Below are 17,852 nucleotides of genomic sequence, written 5' to 3' on the forward strand. Positions count from 1 at the left end.
ATAATATTTGCAAGTTATTTAGGAAAAAAAAACGAGAAAGATGGAAAGGCACTTTCACACTCGCTTCGTAGTGCGTGGGGTCGCAACATTATTGAATTTTAACCAAACCATCATCATGAGAATATTTTTTTTTATTAATTAAAGACTGTGAATAGTTTTGACTTTAAAGTAGTGTAATGAGATTAATGAACTCCAAAACATATATATTCTTCTGGTATTATTTTTTTTCATATGTGATTAAATTTATATTAGAAAAATAACCTAATTTTTTTATCAAATTTTATAGTTTAGATATTTTTCAAGTGGAGAAGACAAACTTTTTAGGCGGTCAAAGCGTAAGTTGGAAGCAAAAATACGATATTACACTAATATTTTAAATTATAAACAATCTTATCTAAAACGATATTAAATTGAAAAAATCCGTTTTGGTTTTGTATAGTGAAGCTTAATAAGTGTCAACTTTGACTTGGTGACTTAGTTTTATAAGAAAACTTTTTAATTATCTTAAAGAATTTTTTTTATTAATTCTTAAAGTATATCGGTTCACATTGTTATCTCTAAATTTAATTATCAAATTTTATTTTTTTCATACAAATTTTGAGTTATCTCAATTTAATACTTTAATTTAACAATATTATTTTGAATATAAAATGTTTGATCATATTTGGTATAACAGAGGAAGGTAAAATGATGGGCGATCCCGACATTTCCATTAATCAATGATATCTTCATGGCGCCAAAAACGCAAACATGACAATTACAGTTGGTGAGGAAATCCACACACGACAAAACAAAGTTAAATCAAATAAAGAAAAAATAAAATAATAATTAGTCATTAATTATTGCTGCAATCATTTCAATTTTTTTAATTATATACTTTGAGAAATCAAATAACAAAACAAAACCAATATTTTACTTAGTTTACCAGAGTTTTTAGGAGGAATAGTTGCTAATTATTTTTTGAAGCATCCACGTCTCTTTTTTTTTTTTCTTTTTTTTTGACCGATTGATGTTTATGTCGGCTGTGTCCTTTTCCTTCATGGTACAACAAAAATTGGGCTGCAACCATTCATTAATCGAATACCCCAATTTGCTTTCTTGCAAAAGGAGCCGACCCTGATTGGTTTTGTTGCATGCAGTGAAGTTTCTGGATTATGGGTACCCGCATAATCCAAAAAGGTTTTACTTTTCAAAGGATTGCCAGAGAAGGTTGGTTATTTTTTCATATACTTCTTCTGTTTCTTCATCTTCTTTTACTTCTTCTTCTTGATTCTTGACGATGATGACTGTGATGATGATCGCGGGGATGGTGATGTGTGAGTCTTTTATTAGAGTGAGGTTTGTAAAGTCATGATTTTGTTGGGATCTTGATTAGCTTGTGCTTTTGTCAAAGAAGGTTTCTATTTTTTATTTTTGTTTCTAGTGGGATCAGAATCATTTTGTTTCCTTCTTATGTTTTCATGAATTGGAGAACGTTATCATTTCATTTTTCTGGGTTGGCTCTTTCCAATAATCACACCTTGTTTATTACCTGAGTGCTTTACACTGTTTCTTTGCTGTCAGTGATTGAACACAGTTGAATCAGATTCATTGACAGGTTGATTTGATTATTTCTTCCTCCTGTGTGCTTTTGTTTTAATATTATTGTAATATTTTATTTTACTTGTTTATGTTTGGTTTGCTACTAAATTGAAAGAGTAAATTAATAATGGTATGGTTCAATTTTAGACTAATCTCACCTGTTGATTCTGTGTGTTTATTTTTTTCTTCCTGTTTTGCAATATTGATTTTGTTAGACAGAATTTAATGAAGAATGTGCTTTAGGTTATGATGCCTCTCCTATGAGATTTTTAATGGTATTTATTTTTCTTAAATTAAACTTTTTTTAATTTCTTTTCTCCTTGATTTATTTAGGTCTATTTTGTTTATAGAGCATTAAAATCATTCCCAGGAAGTGTTGAAGAATAGGAAGCGCTAGATTCCACACCCCCTATTTTATTAATCCTTTGGTCTACAACAGATGAGATGTAATATAGAAGGTTGGTTTGTGATTCTTCTTGCTTTGGATTCACTGTTTGAAAAGGAAAGAAATGACCAAATAGATTATATTTATGACTTATCAGCATGCATTCATCATTTTTATTTTCTTGTTACAGGTATTGTGATTTATTGGAGACAGTTTCATTGGTGTTTAGGGAGTGCTTCCAGTGTATCAACTTATCTTGTAGAGTAATAATTGCAGAATGGAGTCTAAAGAAGCAGCAAGTGTTATTTTAAATTTGATGGGTCTTGATAAAGTGCCTAACCAACATCCTGTCAGAGATAAACAGAAAGTGCTCTCTGAGAATTACCAGCAGAAACTTGCTTCCATTGGTGTCAGAAGGAAGCGTTCATCTTATCAGCATCATTCCTTTGGAATGAATACTAGTGAAAAGGACAAATCTGAGGATGTTTTAGAAGTGTTCAAAGCACTCAGGAGAAGTAAGCATCATAACCCATCAAACGGAAATGGGAAAGAGAATCCCAGTTCTAGCAAAAATTCTCAGTTTGCTGATGGGCTGCCCCAAGAGATATGTTATCCTGAAAAGCAATATAGAAAGCAAATATCCTGTCACATGAATTTTGGTAAGCCAAGTTCAAGATCTTTCAGTAAAATTTCAGAGGAGATTTCTATGCAATCTGGAAATGTTGCAAATGGAGCTTTACATACTGCCTCAACTTCTTTTTTCAGAGGGAATGAAGTTCTTGCCAATGATATGCTGAAGCCTGCTTCAAATATTCCAGTTAATGAGATCCAATTCAATTCCCCAATCTTCTGTTCAGAAGCCAGGAGGAAAAGTTTGGAACAGAGGGATGTGACTGAAAAGGTTCATGAACTTAGACCATTTGGTCGAGACTGTACACATAACCAATTGCATATGATCTGGGAAAAAGGGAATGGAGCAAGAAATTTGACTCATCAAAGGCGATATGGTAATGTTAGAATTAAGGCTGGTGATAATTATAGCTTTGCTAGAAGAGTGCCGAGACCTCTTTGTTCAGCTTCAGGTCTTGCTGATAATTGTGGAACTATGAATCAGGATATCTTGTTTCATAGATATTGGGGTTTGAGAAAAAATTCATCCTCAAGTTGGTCATCATGGAACTCGAAGAATTCAAATAATGACCAGAAAGAATGTCTAGAAGATGAAAACCTCAGTTCTGGGGGTGAGAAATTTCCTTCCTTTTGCTCATATTTCAATAGTGATCATACTGAAGAGAATTGTATTAGTCACAAGTCAGAGAAGGGATGTTATGAGAACAATTTGTCTGATAAGATAACTATGCCTCATCAATTGCCAAGTTCTAGTTCTTCTCCCACCTTTATAGACAGACAGATCTTGCAAGAGAGAACAGTAATGAATGATGAAGTGAAGAACAGAAAGTATGACGACAGTAATTTGTTTCAGCAAAATGTTGAGTCTCTTGAGTCATCAGTTGAATTCTTGGCATCTGATGCAACAGTTGAGGTTGTTGACTGGACACATAGTCCAACCGAACATCAATCTAAATCAACAGCCTTCATTTTCTCACAAGAAATTGATTGTTTGAATCATACTTCATATACCTCAAAGCAACAGGTTTGTTCTTTCTTACTAAAAATGATTAGGATTACTCATTTTTTCCAGTTAGATGAATATTCAATCAATCATTTAGGTGTCAGAATCTGTATATTTGATGGAAACATGCATGAATTGTCCATAATAGAGTAATATTATTGTTTCAGGTGTGCTATGCATTTTATCACTTTACCAATGATGAAAATCCCCAAATGCATGTGACTTGCTAAAATTTAGTCTTCAAATGCATGAGAAATATTAGAAGTTTTATTTCCTCATTCAATATTTACTGATCGCATGTGGAAGTTTCTCTGTGCTTAATAGTTCAAGCAGTATAAATACCCTCGTTGACAGTGGTTATCAAGCGGTGTAAATCTAAACTCCCTAGGGCCTGCATAATGATTGGACTCTTGCTTATTGAGCCATCTTTTTTTATGTTCTTTTCCCTGTTGAACAATGTAATGTTGTGTCTGATGGAGATAGAAGATATATTAAGAGTATTTAGTGGTATTCGAGAGACTCTTTTTATTTGTAACTACTAGAGCATTTATATAGAATTCTAAGAGTTATTTTCAATCAATAAAATACATTTGAAGGTATTATAGAATGTAAGCCAAAAAGGAAAAGAATAAAATATAGAAAGAAATACAATCAAAACAAAGATCAATTCAATCATCAAATTGTCTTCCTCCTGTTCTAAATTTTATGGTACAAAGTTTTGCATCTTTTAAATAGTACCAACGTTTTATCTTTTCAATTTATACATTGTATTTCCCATATAAAAACCAAGATTAAAAAATCTGATATGAATAATAGTTGAAATAATGTTTTTCTTTTGAATCCTGACTTCTGTTATTTAGGCTACCCTTTTGAATATATGAAAATTAGATTTATTGAGTAGGGTTTTATTTTATTGTGTTATGTTTCAGCTATACTTGACTGATGCAAAACAACTATAATAGTTTTATAGTAGAAGAAACTATTGAAGTAACTGAACTATAAAACTAGGGTAATATGTAAAATTTATACTTCCAGTGTAAGGCATTGGACATAAACTTTGATTGTTGACTAATAGTTATCATGTCAATTTTGATGTTGTGGTTTAGTTTTAGATGTAAATTCTGCATCATTAATTTCCTTGAGTAACATTTTCAGATGTCTTAGTTATATTAAACGGTTTTTTTTACTAGATATTTTTCATATCTAATTTGAGTTGGAACTTTTTTAGTTGACTTTGCTTTTTATATCATTGGATGTTACATATAAATTTTTTATTTCTTCCTAATTGTTGTTATTTCAATTATGCCAAGTTTCTTCTTTAGGTTTCATTACTGAATTCTGTTGTTTTTTTTTAAATTACAGGATAGATCAGATTTTAAAGAAGGTTCTGATCATTCGCTTTGTCATGAGGTTCACCCAGATTCCCTTGGTAGCTCTGTCGAGTCATATGAACCAAGTCCAATTTCTGTTTTGGATCCCTTATTTAGAGAAGACATTCAATTCAGCTATAGAAGTGAAGACAATATATATGGTATGTATGATTATGCTGTGTCATTTGTTCTACACAATCTGAAATCAATGCTTTATTTCTTAGTTTTGCTCCTTTTACTTTGATATTACTTATGAATATACCATTGTTAATTTCAGATTCATCTGAGGTGGATGATGAAGAATGTGATTTGAATGTTTCAAGTGATGAAGATTGTGAGAATGAATATGCACATAACTCTAAAGAAAAGAAAGAAATAGGAGGATTAGTTAGAGCTGAGGAAAGTAGGGATTTCTCATATGTTGTTGAGGTTTTAACAGAGGCGAGTATATTTAATAGGAACTTGCGTACAGACTTTTCTACATGGCACTCTTCACAATGTCCAATTAGTCCTTCTGTCTTTGAAAATCTGGAAAAGAAATTTGGCCAGCAACAGTTTTGGAGCAGATCTGAAAGGAAACTGCTATTTGATCGTATTAACATTGGCTTGATACAGATTCTTGAACCGTGTTTATTTGTTCCAATATGGGAAAAGTCAACATTAAGAAGATTGAATGTTGAACTAAGCCAGAACATAATTGAAGATGAGATGTGGGGGTTGCTTGCTGCACAAGAAAAGAAAGTGAGTAATGAGTTTGCAGATCATACACTTGAAGGGAAGATTAGATGGATAGAACTAGTTGAAGATGTTGAGGATATTGTTACAGAGATAGTTAATTTGGTAACAGAGGAGCTTGCTAACGAGATAGTTTTCTCTGTGAATTTTTGAAAGATTGTAGTTGTGAGCAGCTATTGCAAGATTGTAGTTGTGAGTAGCTTTTGCATCATTTTTTTATATTATGTTCCATTTAGTGGATTTTGAGAGGAGGTTTATGGAGTCAATTTTGAGAATTTGAATTAGGACAGGTATTTGAAGAGTTTGAGTTAGCATATAGGTATATAGGTTTGATATTCTTTTACACGGAAAGATATTGTTTTTTATTTGTATAAAAAATTCAGATGTTGATTTGTTTTTCATTTTATTTCTTTTTAATTTTTGTTTGAAATTTAAACATTTAAACAGAGTTATTTAAATAAACTGCCTTATCTCCAGTTAGCTCCTTTTTCCTATTTCTAAATTTCATGTGTTTAATCCAAAATGTTTATTTTGAGTTTTGTCATAAATAAATTTCTAATCTACACCTTCTTTTTAATTTAAAAATGTTATTAATATAAAGATTTTTTATTAATATAAAAAATTATATTTTTCCAAAATACATTTTAGTCCCTTCTATAACAAGGTAACACTAAATTTTGAAATTGTTGAATAGTATTCATATAAATAAATTGCGTTTGGGAAACTGAATTTTGGGATTGGGAGGCCCGCCTTTGAGAGTTCTGCATAAGTAAGCAGCGTCTGCTCAAGGCCAGCCTATAACCCCTTAAAAAATTCTTGCACATCAGAATGAGTGCTGCAAGCAGCTCCCACTGCTTGCTTTGTTTTCCTTACTCATTAGTTTAAGGCAAGTTTTAACGTACACAGTTTGTTCATATTTATACACTAAATGTTGGGTTTCTACAGGTACCAAATCGATGTGGGACTTCATTTCGTTACACATTTTTTTTAACTATACTGGCAGTAGCATTTTTAAGTTACACGAACTAGTCCAAAACGAATTGCAAAACTAAAAACCGACCCGCATATCTTCACTCACTTTACCGTGATAGGCATCATCATTGATGGGACAAGAAAATGTGTGAATGGAAAAAAGCCGGAGACAACGTTGGAATTGAATCTTGTACTACCTGTCTCAAGATTTTTATTCAGTTTTTGATTCCCTTCCTATATTCTTTTAATACGTGTTTCAGAAGACTCATCTCAATATTCCAAGGTACATCTTCATGCCATTTGAAAATATTTTTTGAGTTCTTTTGTTTGTAATTGATCTCATCTATTCCTACCTAATACAATGCAATGCAAAATTATTCTTCAAAACTGTATTTATGGGTTTGGTAATTTTTTACAAAATAAATAAACTTTAAAAATATAATAAAGTAGGTGAACTGTATTTAAAAACAATATTTTATAATTTTCATGTTGTCGTTATATACAAAAATTTATGAAAAACTTGCAAAACCTAAATAAAATATATAAATTTAATTTAAAAAAAAAATTGACAATAACAATCAATAATAGTCAAGATTATATAAAAGATATGAAAATCTTATGTGAATAAACTTCAAGATATTTTTTATATATACTCAACTTCGTGTCACTTAAACGTTGAACTTGCATTCTTACAGAAAAGCACTTCTCACCACAGATATCTCATCTGACAGAAATATATAATTGCTCTTACCTTAACAAACAACCAAAGTCTCTTCTCAATTTTTCCTAAAACAAAAGCACTTCTAACCACAGATATCTCATCTGACAGAAATAATTGCTCTTACCTTAACAAACAACTAAAGTCTTTCTCCATTTTCTCTAAAGCAAAAGCACTTTTAACCACAGATTTCTCATCTGACAGAAATAATTGCTGTTACCTTAACAACAACTAAAAAGACCTTGGATGACTACAATTAAACTCCCTGTCGTACGGCCCATTTGATAAAAGAAAAATATCACAGGAACTGTGTCTGTATTGATATAGATCCACGTACGGAAAGACAAAATTATGAGAAACATGCAGTGAGCAAAAAAGCACCATTTTTTTGTTTGGCCATATATGAAAATTATTAGATTTTTCATGAAAGATCTTGGTTTGAGGTTGTTGTTGTTGGATGGAGAGATATTGGTCGAAGAGATTACAAAATTGCATGATTTCTCCTAGCTGCTACTTAGCCACCCCATGGTTGAAGATAAGCAATGAGACAAACTACAAGAAGAGAGGAATCTCACTTTCTACACATATATCAATGCAATGCAAAACCTACATTTCACGGATTGCAAACCCTTCGTCGTTTTCCATCTTCTGTGTCTATTTCTGCATGTTGCTTCATGAATTCTACATTCCATTCATTCATTTATATTAAGATACGATTTCTACTACTACTACTATTATATATTATTACTAAATTCTGATATGCTGTGTCCACTTCACCTGGAAAGGTCACGGGAATCTTTCTCCTGTCCCACATGTATTTTTAGGTACTATGAAGATTTTAAATTGTCAAGTATCATGATGTTTTGTGTATGCAGATTTCTTATTCATCTCTGACTCATGATTTTTTACTGTTCATGGTCAAATCTAATAACAATAGCAACAACACTCCACAAGCAGAAAAAAACTATGTAGTCTTTTTATTACAGGATTTCAGCGGTGAAATTTTTCATTTAATAATATGTTTGTGTGAAGTAAAAGAGATCCAGAATAATGTATTACAAAGGTAGTTGAACTGAATTTGATTACTTATGCATTACAAATAGATAGTTCTGATGACACTTTGAAAAAAGTTGGTTACTGAGATGGTGTGAAATAACATTGTTTGTAGTTATTATACAAGTGGTGGAAGTGTCACTAAATTAGCATTGTTTGCATATGTAAGTTGGTGTATGTTCTGCGTTCATGCAATCAGACAAATGCTCTTACTTTGGATATGCGCGTCACTGATTCAGACCTATGCGTGATTCTCTTTTGTTTATTTTTCATCTCTGATGTCGCATATATGCATATCGATACAAGAATATATCCTAAACCAATCAGCATTTGCCACACAAGGATTTCAATTTTCATCTTCATCGGATGAAAACCAGAGAAGTGAACATCTAAAAATCCATGGCTTTCAGTTTCACAAGTGGGATCTTGCTCCATCAGCCAGGTGTCAGTGAAGCAAATTTGCAACTTTTAAGCAATTTAAAGCTTGTATGTAAATGACCACTATATATTAAAATATCATCCACATTTTTAAGATAAATGAACATTGCAATGTTTGTCTTTTACTGTTTTATTCATTAACCCCAGTAGTTTTACACTGCACCCATTTGGACCATCTTAAAAGTTTACTGTGAAAGACATCATTTCAAGTTACTGTGTCTGTTTTCATTGTTTTGGCTGAACTAACATTTCTAAAGCAAATCTTTTTAAATGTTGTATCAGACTACATATAAAACAATGACTGACGTATACATATGTATTAGGACAAAAATTTCAATTCCCTTTTTATTTTCATCTCAAGGCTTAATCATTAAACTTCATCTTCATATTTATTTGTGTTGCATAATTAAGTACTACCAATTCATAGATATGAAACAATATTTCTTATTGACTTCATGTCTTCTGATCTGAAAGTAGTAAAAGAAAACCAGTTTTAATTACCTTAATTAATGTTGTGAAAAAATTATCAAAAAATAATTGTTAAAAAAACTTTATCCTTTAAAAAAATCAGATTTATATAAAAAAGAAAATGTTTAAACATCTTGAATCTCTAATACATTTGTTTGAGGGCTTGAAACAGTTGTGTAATTATAAATAAGTCATTTTTTTTCAATTTATTAGTAATATAGGTAACACAAGTACATGTATTATTTATAAATTTGCAGTAATATTCTTCATTTTTAGGGTTTTACTATTTTATAAATAAATTTATTAATACGTGTGCTGATGTGTGAAGACTACATATTTATTCAATGTGGGACAGAATGAAAAACAACCTATTCTTTAACAAGAAATGTTAGTTTCTGGGGACCCTCTTCCTGTTTCTCTACCATTCCACTTTTATACTAATAATCAAGCGAAACGACAAGACACAAACCCTAATATCAGTCCTCTACGACAGAACCGGCTCACTCGACATGGTCCTAAATCATGCATACACAACAGGGTTGGAAATGATCACAACAAGGAGATATCCCTGTTGTATAACGTTAACCTTACAATGAGCTTTGTGATTATCGTATGTGTACAACAGACATACACGTGTCAGCATTGGCCACATCAGCCACGTTTTATAATATTTTATAACTGTTATATATCCTCAAATCAAATTACAGGGAAATCTTTCACATGCTGATATGGCACAGTGTTATTTGCTAACTCAAACACCCTCTCTATCAGTAGTACTGTACCATTTAGTGATAATATCTTCACATATAAAAGTCCAGAGAAAGGAAAAAAATAATAACAACTTGATTAGTAGAAATATATTATTAAAATGATGGTCAAAAGCAAGTGAATATGAAACTATCGTTGTCCACAAAAGATAGTAGGGAGAGGAAGGACCACACTGCACTATAGATCCGTGCTTATTCCGTATGTGAGAACCCCATTTTTGATTACATACAGCATATGTTTATTTAGCAAGTGCATTCGAAAGTTGAAGGGACCACTTATGCATGCATGGTGGTGAAGCTAAGGAGAACAGAGAGAAAGGTGAGATCATTTTCAATGGCTACAGCTTAGTCATTGGCAGCACCTTTAGTGGAATCTGATATCATCTTCTGTATCATTTGGTTTGTCTCTTCCTCCGACATTCGGTCCTCTTTGCTCTTAGCTTTGGCATACTCCTCAAAAAATTCCTTGTTTTCTTTCTCTAGCTCATTCCACACTGCACACATATGTATTCATGTATACACGCAAAACATGTTCATTCAATGTACGTATATGCATCGTCATGTGACTGCCATATATATGCACGTGCATGCTCCTTCTGTTCTTGGATTCTTTGGATGGTGAGGAAACTTACTAGTACTAAAAATTACTGAACTCAATATATGTGGTTTTTTATTAGATTTGAGAAATAATATATATTGGATGAAATACAGTGAAGGACACTGCAGTTGAATCTTACAAGCATGTTAATTGGTACACAGATTAATTTTATCTTGTAAAAGGAAAATTCTTATTTTGTTTCCTATAAATGTTTACTAGGGAGTTTATTCAAAAATGGTAAACATCTGAACAGAATGGCAAAAATAAAACATTGATCATCTGCTCTTTAATTGGTATGGTTGTTCTCAAATAATTAAGTCACAGTTTGAATTTGTGTGATATATATTTCATCCAGAAAAATAAATCTCAATATTATATAGTCTTTGATTAAAATCTTTGGGAATCTGTATGGCAGAGAGTGATGCACAATTTAATGAACAGCTAGGTTATAATATAAGTACTAAACTCAATTGAAAAAATGGTAAAGATTAATTAATACAGAATTTAACTGCATAGAACTCTAAGAAGCTTCTAATTAACTGAAGCATAATATATATAGACCGAAAAGTTTGAAACATGGTTGGTGAAATGGTCAAAAAAATGAATTATTTGATCTAACAGTATCAGTATTTTTGTCAGCTTGCAAAGTCCTAGTCAGAAGTAGAAGAAGTGTGAAGGGGTGGCTTTATAAATTCTCAAAGCAAGAAATTGAAGGTGTTAACTAGTTAAGCAATCAAAAGGGGTTGGTTGATACAAGTGTTGAAAGTCATTTTACATTTAGAAATGATCTGATCATGATCTTGTAGGGAGTTGAAATGGTGCAAAATAAAAAAAAGAAGAAAAGGTAGGAATGAAAAAAGAAGAGAAGATAATACCAGTGGATGTTATGACAGGCTTGATGTTTGCATGCTTGGAGAGAGCATCCATGCATTCTTCCTTAGACATGTGAAAGATCAAACACTTTTCAATGAGGTGCTGGACCTGAAATATGGTAGGAAGAAGATGATGATGTGTGTGTATGATGAAGAGAAGAAGAAGAGAAAATGAAAAGGTGATTATACCATGTGAATGTAAGATGCAGAAGAATGAGAAGGCTCTCCCATATGAGAAGTGTGGTAGAAGGTGCAAATGTGAAGAAGATTTAATGCAGAGGGAAGACAATAAAAAATAGTAAAATGTGAGGTAGGGTCAAGAATCCCACGTGAGAGATAGATGATCATTGGCTGAGAGGGGATTAGAGGAGATTGTAAATGACCAGTCCTTTGTCTTGTGCATGTGCCACTAGAGTACCCTCATGCACGTGATTTGTGGGACACCCCCTCAAACAGACAAACTCAGATCATCGATTGATGCCACATCTTTCCCACCATTTTCCGCAACCAACCCTCTATGCTTAACACATACCAACATCTTTCATTTCATCATCCTTTATCTCTCTCTATCCCTTCTATTTTTCCTCTATCAAAAACTTTACTATTCACTGTGAAACTTGCTGGAATGCAAACAATGTTTCACATTAAGTGAAACGACTCGTCAAAGGTTTATATACACGTAAATTTCTAATTTCTTTAATAGTAAGAGGTCTTTTAGAATGCAACAAAAATGCTCAGTTTAAATTCTATGTCAAAAAAAAAAAGACTTATATATAGGATTTTAGTCTTTTACATTAATTACATGTAAAATTTCAATTCATACATGTTTCATACTTTATAGTTTAACTAATATACTTACTCTCAAACTTTTAAAATGAATATATGTAATTTTTTTTTTACTTTTTTTTGGCGTGTTAAAACTAATATTTTATGCTGATATTTGAATTAAAATAGGTAAGGTTTTTAAAGAATTAAAAACATTTAAAAAACTGTATTTATCATTTTCAAAGATTGCATATTAAAATGTATTAACATTTAAAATATTGATAAATTCTAATTTTGTATTCAAATTCAAAAACTTAAAACATGCTTAATAAAAAATAAGAAGGTTTGAAAATTATAAAAATATATATATAAATTTAATTTAAGAAATGAATTTTAAATCTAATTTTATTGTCACAAAATCAAATGTTTTCACCTAACTGATTTTATCTCTTATTTATATTTTAATTTATATAAAACTTTCTAAATAGAAATAAATAAATTAAATATTAAATAAAAAACATATAAATTCATGATCTTTATACCAGTCGGTGATGTTTAATTGTTGTTGTGTTTATGTGATTGAATCACTCACTCTCAGGTTTCGTTTTCATTTATAATAAATGTTTACATAAGGATATCTCAGCTCACCATCATATTTGTTTTATGCAAACTGTGTAACTATTGCTGATGTGAAGATTTCATGTACGATGATCAGTTGATTAGTTTATTATCAAACTTTTTTGTTTGTTAAGGCTATAGATATGTTTCTAAACTTTTATATGGGTGAAGTTTCGGTATTATAAGTGACTTGATTGAGCATTTGATTGAATGAAATGAAATAAAACCTGAAAATGTTAAAATAATTGCGTTGTAGTTTAATGAAATATTATGATTGGAAAAATACTTATTATAGCATGTTTTAAAATAATTTTTTCATATTCATGGAATATATATTCTAAATTATAATTTTTTTAAACGAAAAATAAAATAAAATAAAAGAGAAGAAGCTACGAGTGAGTTTGTTCAAGATAAAGTAAAATACTTTTGAAAAAAAAAAGATGAATATTTCTCATAAATTAGTTTATGTGTGTAAATTTAATATTAGTTTATAAACCAATAATATAGTAAGTAGAGTAATGTATAGGGTTTGAGTTCTGTATATGTGTTTCGTTTCTACTTTTTAAAATTCAACAATGATACATTTTTACATTCATTTGATACAAAATATCAAAATATAAGGATAAAATAGTTATAAAAATATAACTTTTTATATTTTTTTAAAAAAGAAAAAATAAAAAATAAATAAAGATAGTATCAAATAAATGTAAAAAAGTTAGATGTATAAAAAATATTTTTCTTAAAAATTCCTTGGTTTACTTCCCAATTATTTTTAAAATATAGTTTTAATATGCAGAAAGTCTATTCCAAAATAAATGCTGTTGACTGAAGAATTCTCGTACACGAAGGAAGTGGAATACTAAGCAAGCTGAGTAAATAAATGGGCCGACCACATACTATTCGGCCCAGTTTTTAAGGAGTTGGTTAAGATTCTTCCACTGTAGCTATTTGACCTCTTAATATAAAAATGAAAATTTATTGACACTAACAAATCTTTTATATTGATTTCAAACTATTTTTATTTAAAAAAAAATTATTTTTCATGATTATTTTTTTCTTATAACGTGTCTCAATAAGTATAAACATGTGTCATCCTATTATTATTATTATTATTATTATTATTATTATTATTATTATTATTATTATTATTATTATTATATAAAAATTGTGACATAGAGATTGTGAGATGACTTTGCATTTTTTGATGTATACATGGAGATGATAAATACAAAGAAAGACCAAAAACACAAGATTCAAGAGTTTATGTTATGGTTCATTCAAATGATGGAATTATTTAGTTTAACAGTTCAGTTTTAATAAAACTAAAGCATAAAACCTATTCCAATTAATATTTATTTAATTCACTTGTAATGAGAATATTTCTATATACATACATACATATATATATATATATATATTTGGAATGCTGACATCATAAAAAAACTTAGGATTTAATATTTGTGGTTTTTTTATATGTGATTTAGTATTTTTACATTTATTCAATATAAAACTTTAACTATACTTAAATGTTTAAGAGTCTAAAATGAACTTTACACATTTTTAAAATTTTTAATAAATTATTAATGAAATTAGAAGCAACACAGTCAAAACAAGAATCAGATTTAGATCTGGTTTAGTTTAATAAAATGGGAGTGGTTCAATCAGCTAATATAATTTTAAGTAGTTTTGATGCTTTTAAATTTATGGAATGAAACATCTAACATGTCACAATCACTTAAGAATAAAATTCAATCAAAATTAATTTAATTCAAGAGCAATTTTGCAAGCATAGTTACACTCTTGAGTGTATTGTTTAATGTATCAAAACATTTAACAAAGACATAAAAGGAAAAATAATAGAAAGATATTCTCAATGGATTTAAAAGTAGGTGAACACATAAAAATATATTTTGTGAGATGACCAAAGTTTATATAAAAAAGCAGCCAAATAATAATTAACTTCAGCCAAAGGTAAACATTAAAAAATAAGCAATAATTAAAGAAAGGTGGTGGTAGATGGATATGAAGTTTAAATATATTTTTCGTGTGGACTTGCTTACAGTAACATGCACAACCAAACCATATTCTAATACTGCACTTTGTATTGTTTTATGCAGTTGATGACTATTGAATTGTAGAATTATGGGAAGTAGAGCTGTCTTTAAAAGAGACGTGTCATTGCAAATGACACTGCTTTAATATCATTATAAAACATCTTAGTTTTTGTTTGTAGCGACCATTGACAACATAATAAGCTTGTAATTGTCAACACTCCAAAAACAGCACAACAAAGTTGAATTGAAATAATAATTTATTATTATTAAACATGTTTTTCTTAACTCTCCATTTGAATATTAATTATGTGTTTTTTATCCTAATATATTAATTTTAATAATTGATACCAATCTAAAAATGTTATATCGGATGACTTTTCATAAGTCGATTCATAGTTTAACTTTTAAACATTAGCATTGCAAATTTAATATATTTACGAGTAAAACATATTATTGATTTGAGTCTTTTTAGATCATAATTTGTTCATTTTAATTAAAAATCTATATTGAAACTTATAAATACATAAATAAGTAACGAATTATTGTATTATTACAAATTTAAGATTTTATGACTTAACAAATCAAATACTTATAACTGATTTGAATATCGAATTATCTTTAACAAGTATTCATTCGTTAAGTTTGAAAACTTGAAACTCAAGTACTCAATAGAACAAAAACTTTAACGACCTTAAAAAAGATTAAAAAAAATATGAATAAATGTTAATTGTCATTATCTTTCGACAAAACAATCAAATTTGTTATTATCTTATTAGAAAAATAATGCATGTTAGTTATTATAAAAAAGGATAAGATTTATTTTAATTTATATATTATAAACTTTCTCGAATAAGAAAATTAGCACACAAAAACAAGAAGAAGTTGACTAATTATTACGATCAACAAAATGATAACAAATGCTTTATTTTCTCAGAGAAAGTAACAAGAAAACAATGGCATTCTTCTCGTAATCATTCCCAAAGATCATCAAGAAGAGGCTTGGTTGGTCCTTTGATGAGTCTGTCTTGATGGATTTCGGCTATCTTCTTGTAATCATCCTCAGTCAACGACCAATCGAAAATCCCCAAGTTCTGCTTCATCCTATCTTTGTCGTAGCTCTTCACCACAAAGGTTAGATCTTGTTCGTACAGCCATCGAAGACAAATCTACAAATTTTTCACATCAGTTTTCTGAACACAAAAACTCATATATATACTACTGAGAAGAATTTAATCAGTGTCTACCTGAGCAACGGTTTTGCCATGAGCATCAGACAATTCTTTGAGTATATCATTGTCCATCACAAGATTAGCACCCCTGCTAGCACCCTTCCTCAAGGGTGAAAAAGCAGTCACAGTGATACCCTTTTCCTTGCAGAATTCTCTCAGTTGCTGCTGTTGCCACCCAAGGTTAACTTCAACCTGTTTACGATTGTTCAAGGTTTAATGCTGATTAAACTAATTTATATACTGTTAACTTAATTATTGTTTGTTAAATTAATTACTTGATTCACTGCAGGAGGAATGGTAGCAAAAGAGAGCAATTTTTCAAGCCTGCTGATGGAGAAGTTGCTGACTCCAATGGCTTTGGTGAGACCAAGTTTCTGGCATTCTTCCATGGATTCCCACACACCCTTCAAGTCAAACTCCACTATCTCTGATACTTCAATGGGGTAGACAACTTTCCCAGGCTTGGTAGCAATGGGCCAGTGGATGAGGTAGAGATCCAAGTACTCCAGTTGAAGAGTCCTGCATGAAAAACAAACATGGAAACTATTACAAAGTTGAAATTTTGACAGCTGGGAAAGTAAAAAAAGAGATATTGTACGTAAAGAAGTGGTGTGAATTGGAAAGTGTGTTGACCTGAGAGATTTCTGGAGAGCTGGAACAATGGTATGTGCATGGTTATCGGTGACCCACAGTTTGGAAGTGACGAAGAGTTCGTCTCTGGATTGAACGAGTCCAAGTTTAAGAGCTTCTGCTATGGCTTCTCCCACAGACTGTTCGACGCCATAGGCAGAAGCAGCATCGAAGTGTCGGTAGCCCTGCTTGATGGCCTCGAGAACAGCATCTTTTGTGGTGACCGTGCTGGTGGCTTCCGGCGCGGTGCCGAGGCCGATGACCGGCATCTTGCGGTGGCCGGAGGAAGAGTGAAGAGTGACTTGGGGGATTGTGGTGGCAGCCATTTGGAGAAAAATGATGAATTGGGTTTGGTTAGTTTGATGATGTTAGAAAAAGGGTGACAGAGTGATCCTTTTATAGCCATGGAAAGTTTGAAGAAGCAGAGTGAGTAGGTGGGATTAGTAGTGATTATATCCACTTTGGGGTAGCTGGTGTTCGTGCCAATCCAATACACGTGTTTTGAATTCTTAATGTCTGTTGTTTTTCAAAGTACTTGGACCAAACAAAAACATCAGATTAATTCTCCAACATATATGTTTTGAAAAAAAATAAATGGTAAAATAATATATGTTTGACACTCTATATAAGCTAAAATAGTAATAATAGAGTAACTTGACATTTATTTATTTGATATAATGCACGAGAATAAAAGTTAGTGAAGATGCCAATTCACTTTTTAATTTATAAGGATTATAAGTCTACATCAAATCACCAAACAGAAGAGTTGAAAAGTATAATAGGATATTATATATATTATACTAAAAAAACTAATTCACTTTTATTAAAAGTTCAGTATATTATTTTATGTTTTGATTTTTAAAAACTGTTTTAGTACTGTGAAAACTGTATTTACTCTTTCTTTTTCTCTAGTTTCCATTCAACCGTTTTGCTAAAAAAACGTTATTTAATAATAAAATATTAATG

At 30.6% G+C, this 17,852-nt stretch overlaps 3 protein-coding genes across 8 annotated transcripts; 1 reads left to right on the forward strand and 2 right to left on the reverse strand.

Annotated features, from left to right (window-relative positions):
• Positions 1-989: 989 nt before the first annotated feature.
• Positions 990-6,105, forward strand: LOC106758110. Of its 6 annotated transcripts, none has more exons than XM_014641029.2 (5): positions 990-1,209; positions 1,915-2,039; positions 2,157-3,620; positions 4,962-5,130; positions 5,247-6,105. In XM_014641029.2, exons 3-5 carry the CDS (start codon positions 2,244-2,246, stop codon positions 5,855-5,857), a joined length of 2,157 nt encoding a protein of 718 aa, XP_014496515.1. In that variant the 5' UTR covers positions 990-1,209; positions 1,915-2,039; positions 2,157-2,243; the 3' UTR covers positions 5,858-6,105. The 6 variants fall into 6 exon arrangements, with proteins under 6 accessions (XP_014496515.1, XP_014496516.1, XP_022635798.1 ...); XM_014641030.2 differs by having other exon boundaries at positions 1,932-2,039; XM_022780077.1 differs by having other exon boundaries at positions 1,952-2,039.
• A 4,090-nt stretch (positions 6,106-10,195) lies between these two features.
• LOC106758890 lies at positions 10,196-11,878 on the reverse strand. The gene is made up of 3 exons (XM_014641892.2): positions 11,780-11,878; positions 11,594-11,699; positions 10,196-10,614 (listed from the first exon to the last, which is right to left on the reverse strand). The coding sequence occupies exons 1-3, from the start codon at positions 11,819-11,821 to the stop codon at positions 10,466-10,468; spliced, it is 297 nt and encodes a 98-aa protein (XP_014497378.1). The 5' UTR covers positions 11,822-11,878; the 3' UTR covers positions 10,196-10,465.
• A 4,007-nt stretch (positions 11,879-15,885) lies between these two features.
• On the reverse strand, positions 15,886-17,275 carry LOC106758586 (NAD(P)H-dependent 6'-deoxychalcone synthase). The gene is made up of 4 exons (XM_014641510.2): positions 16,890-17,275; positions 16,532-16,775; positions 16,272-16,448; positions 15,886-16,193 (listed from the first exon to the last, which is right to left on the reverse strand). Exons 1-4 carry the CDS (start codon positions 17,210-17,212, stop codon positions 15,999-16,001), a joined length of 939 nt encoding a protein of 312 aa, XP_014496996.1. The 5' UTR covers positions 17,213-17,275; the 3' UTR covers positions 15,886-15,998.
• Positions 17,276-17,852: the final 577 nt, after the last annotated feature.

The sequence above is a fragment of the Vigna radiata genome, chromosome 4, assembly GCF_000741045.1.
Source record: "Vigna radiata var. radiata cultivar VC1973A chromosome 4, Vradiata_ver6, whole genome shotgun sequence".
In the NCBI taxonomy this organism is placed as follows: Eukaryota; Viridiplantae; Streptophyta; class Magnoliopsida; order Fabales; family Fabaceae; genus Vigna; species Vigna radiata.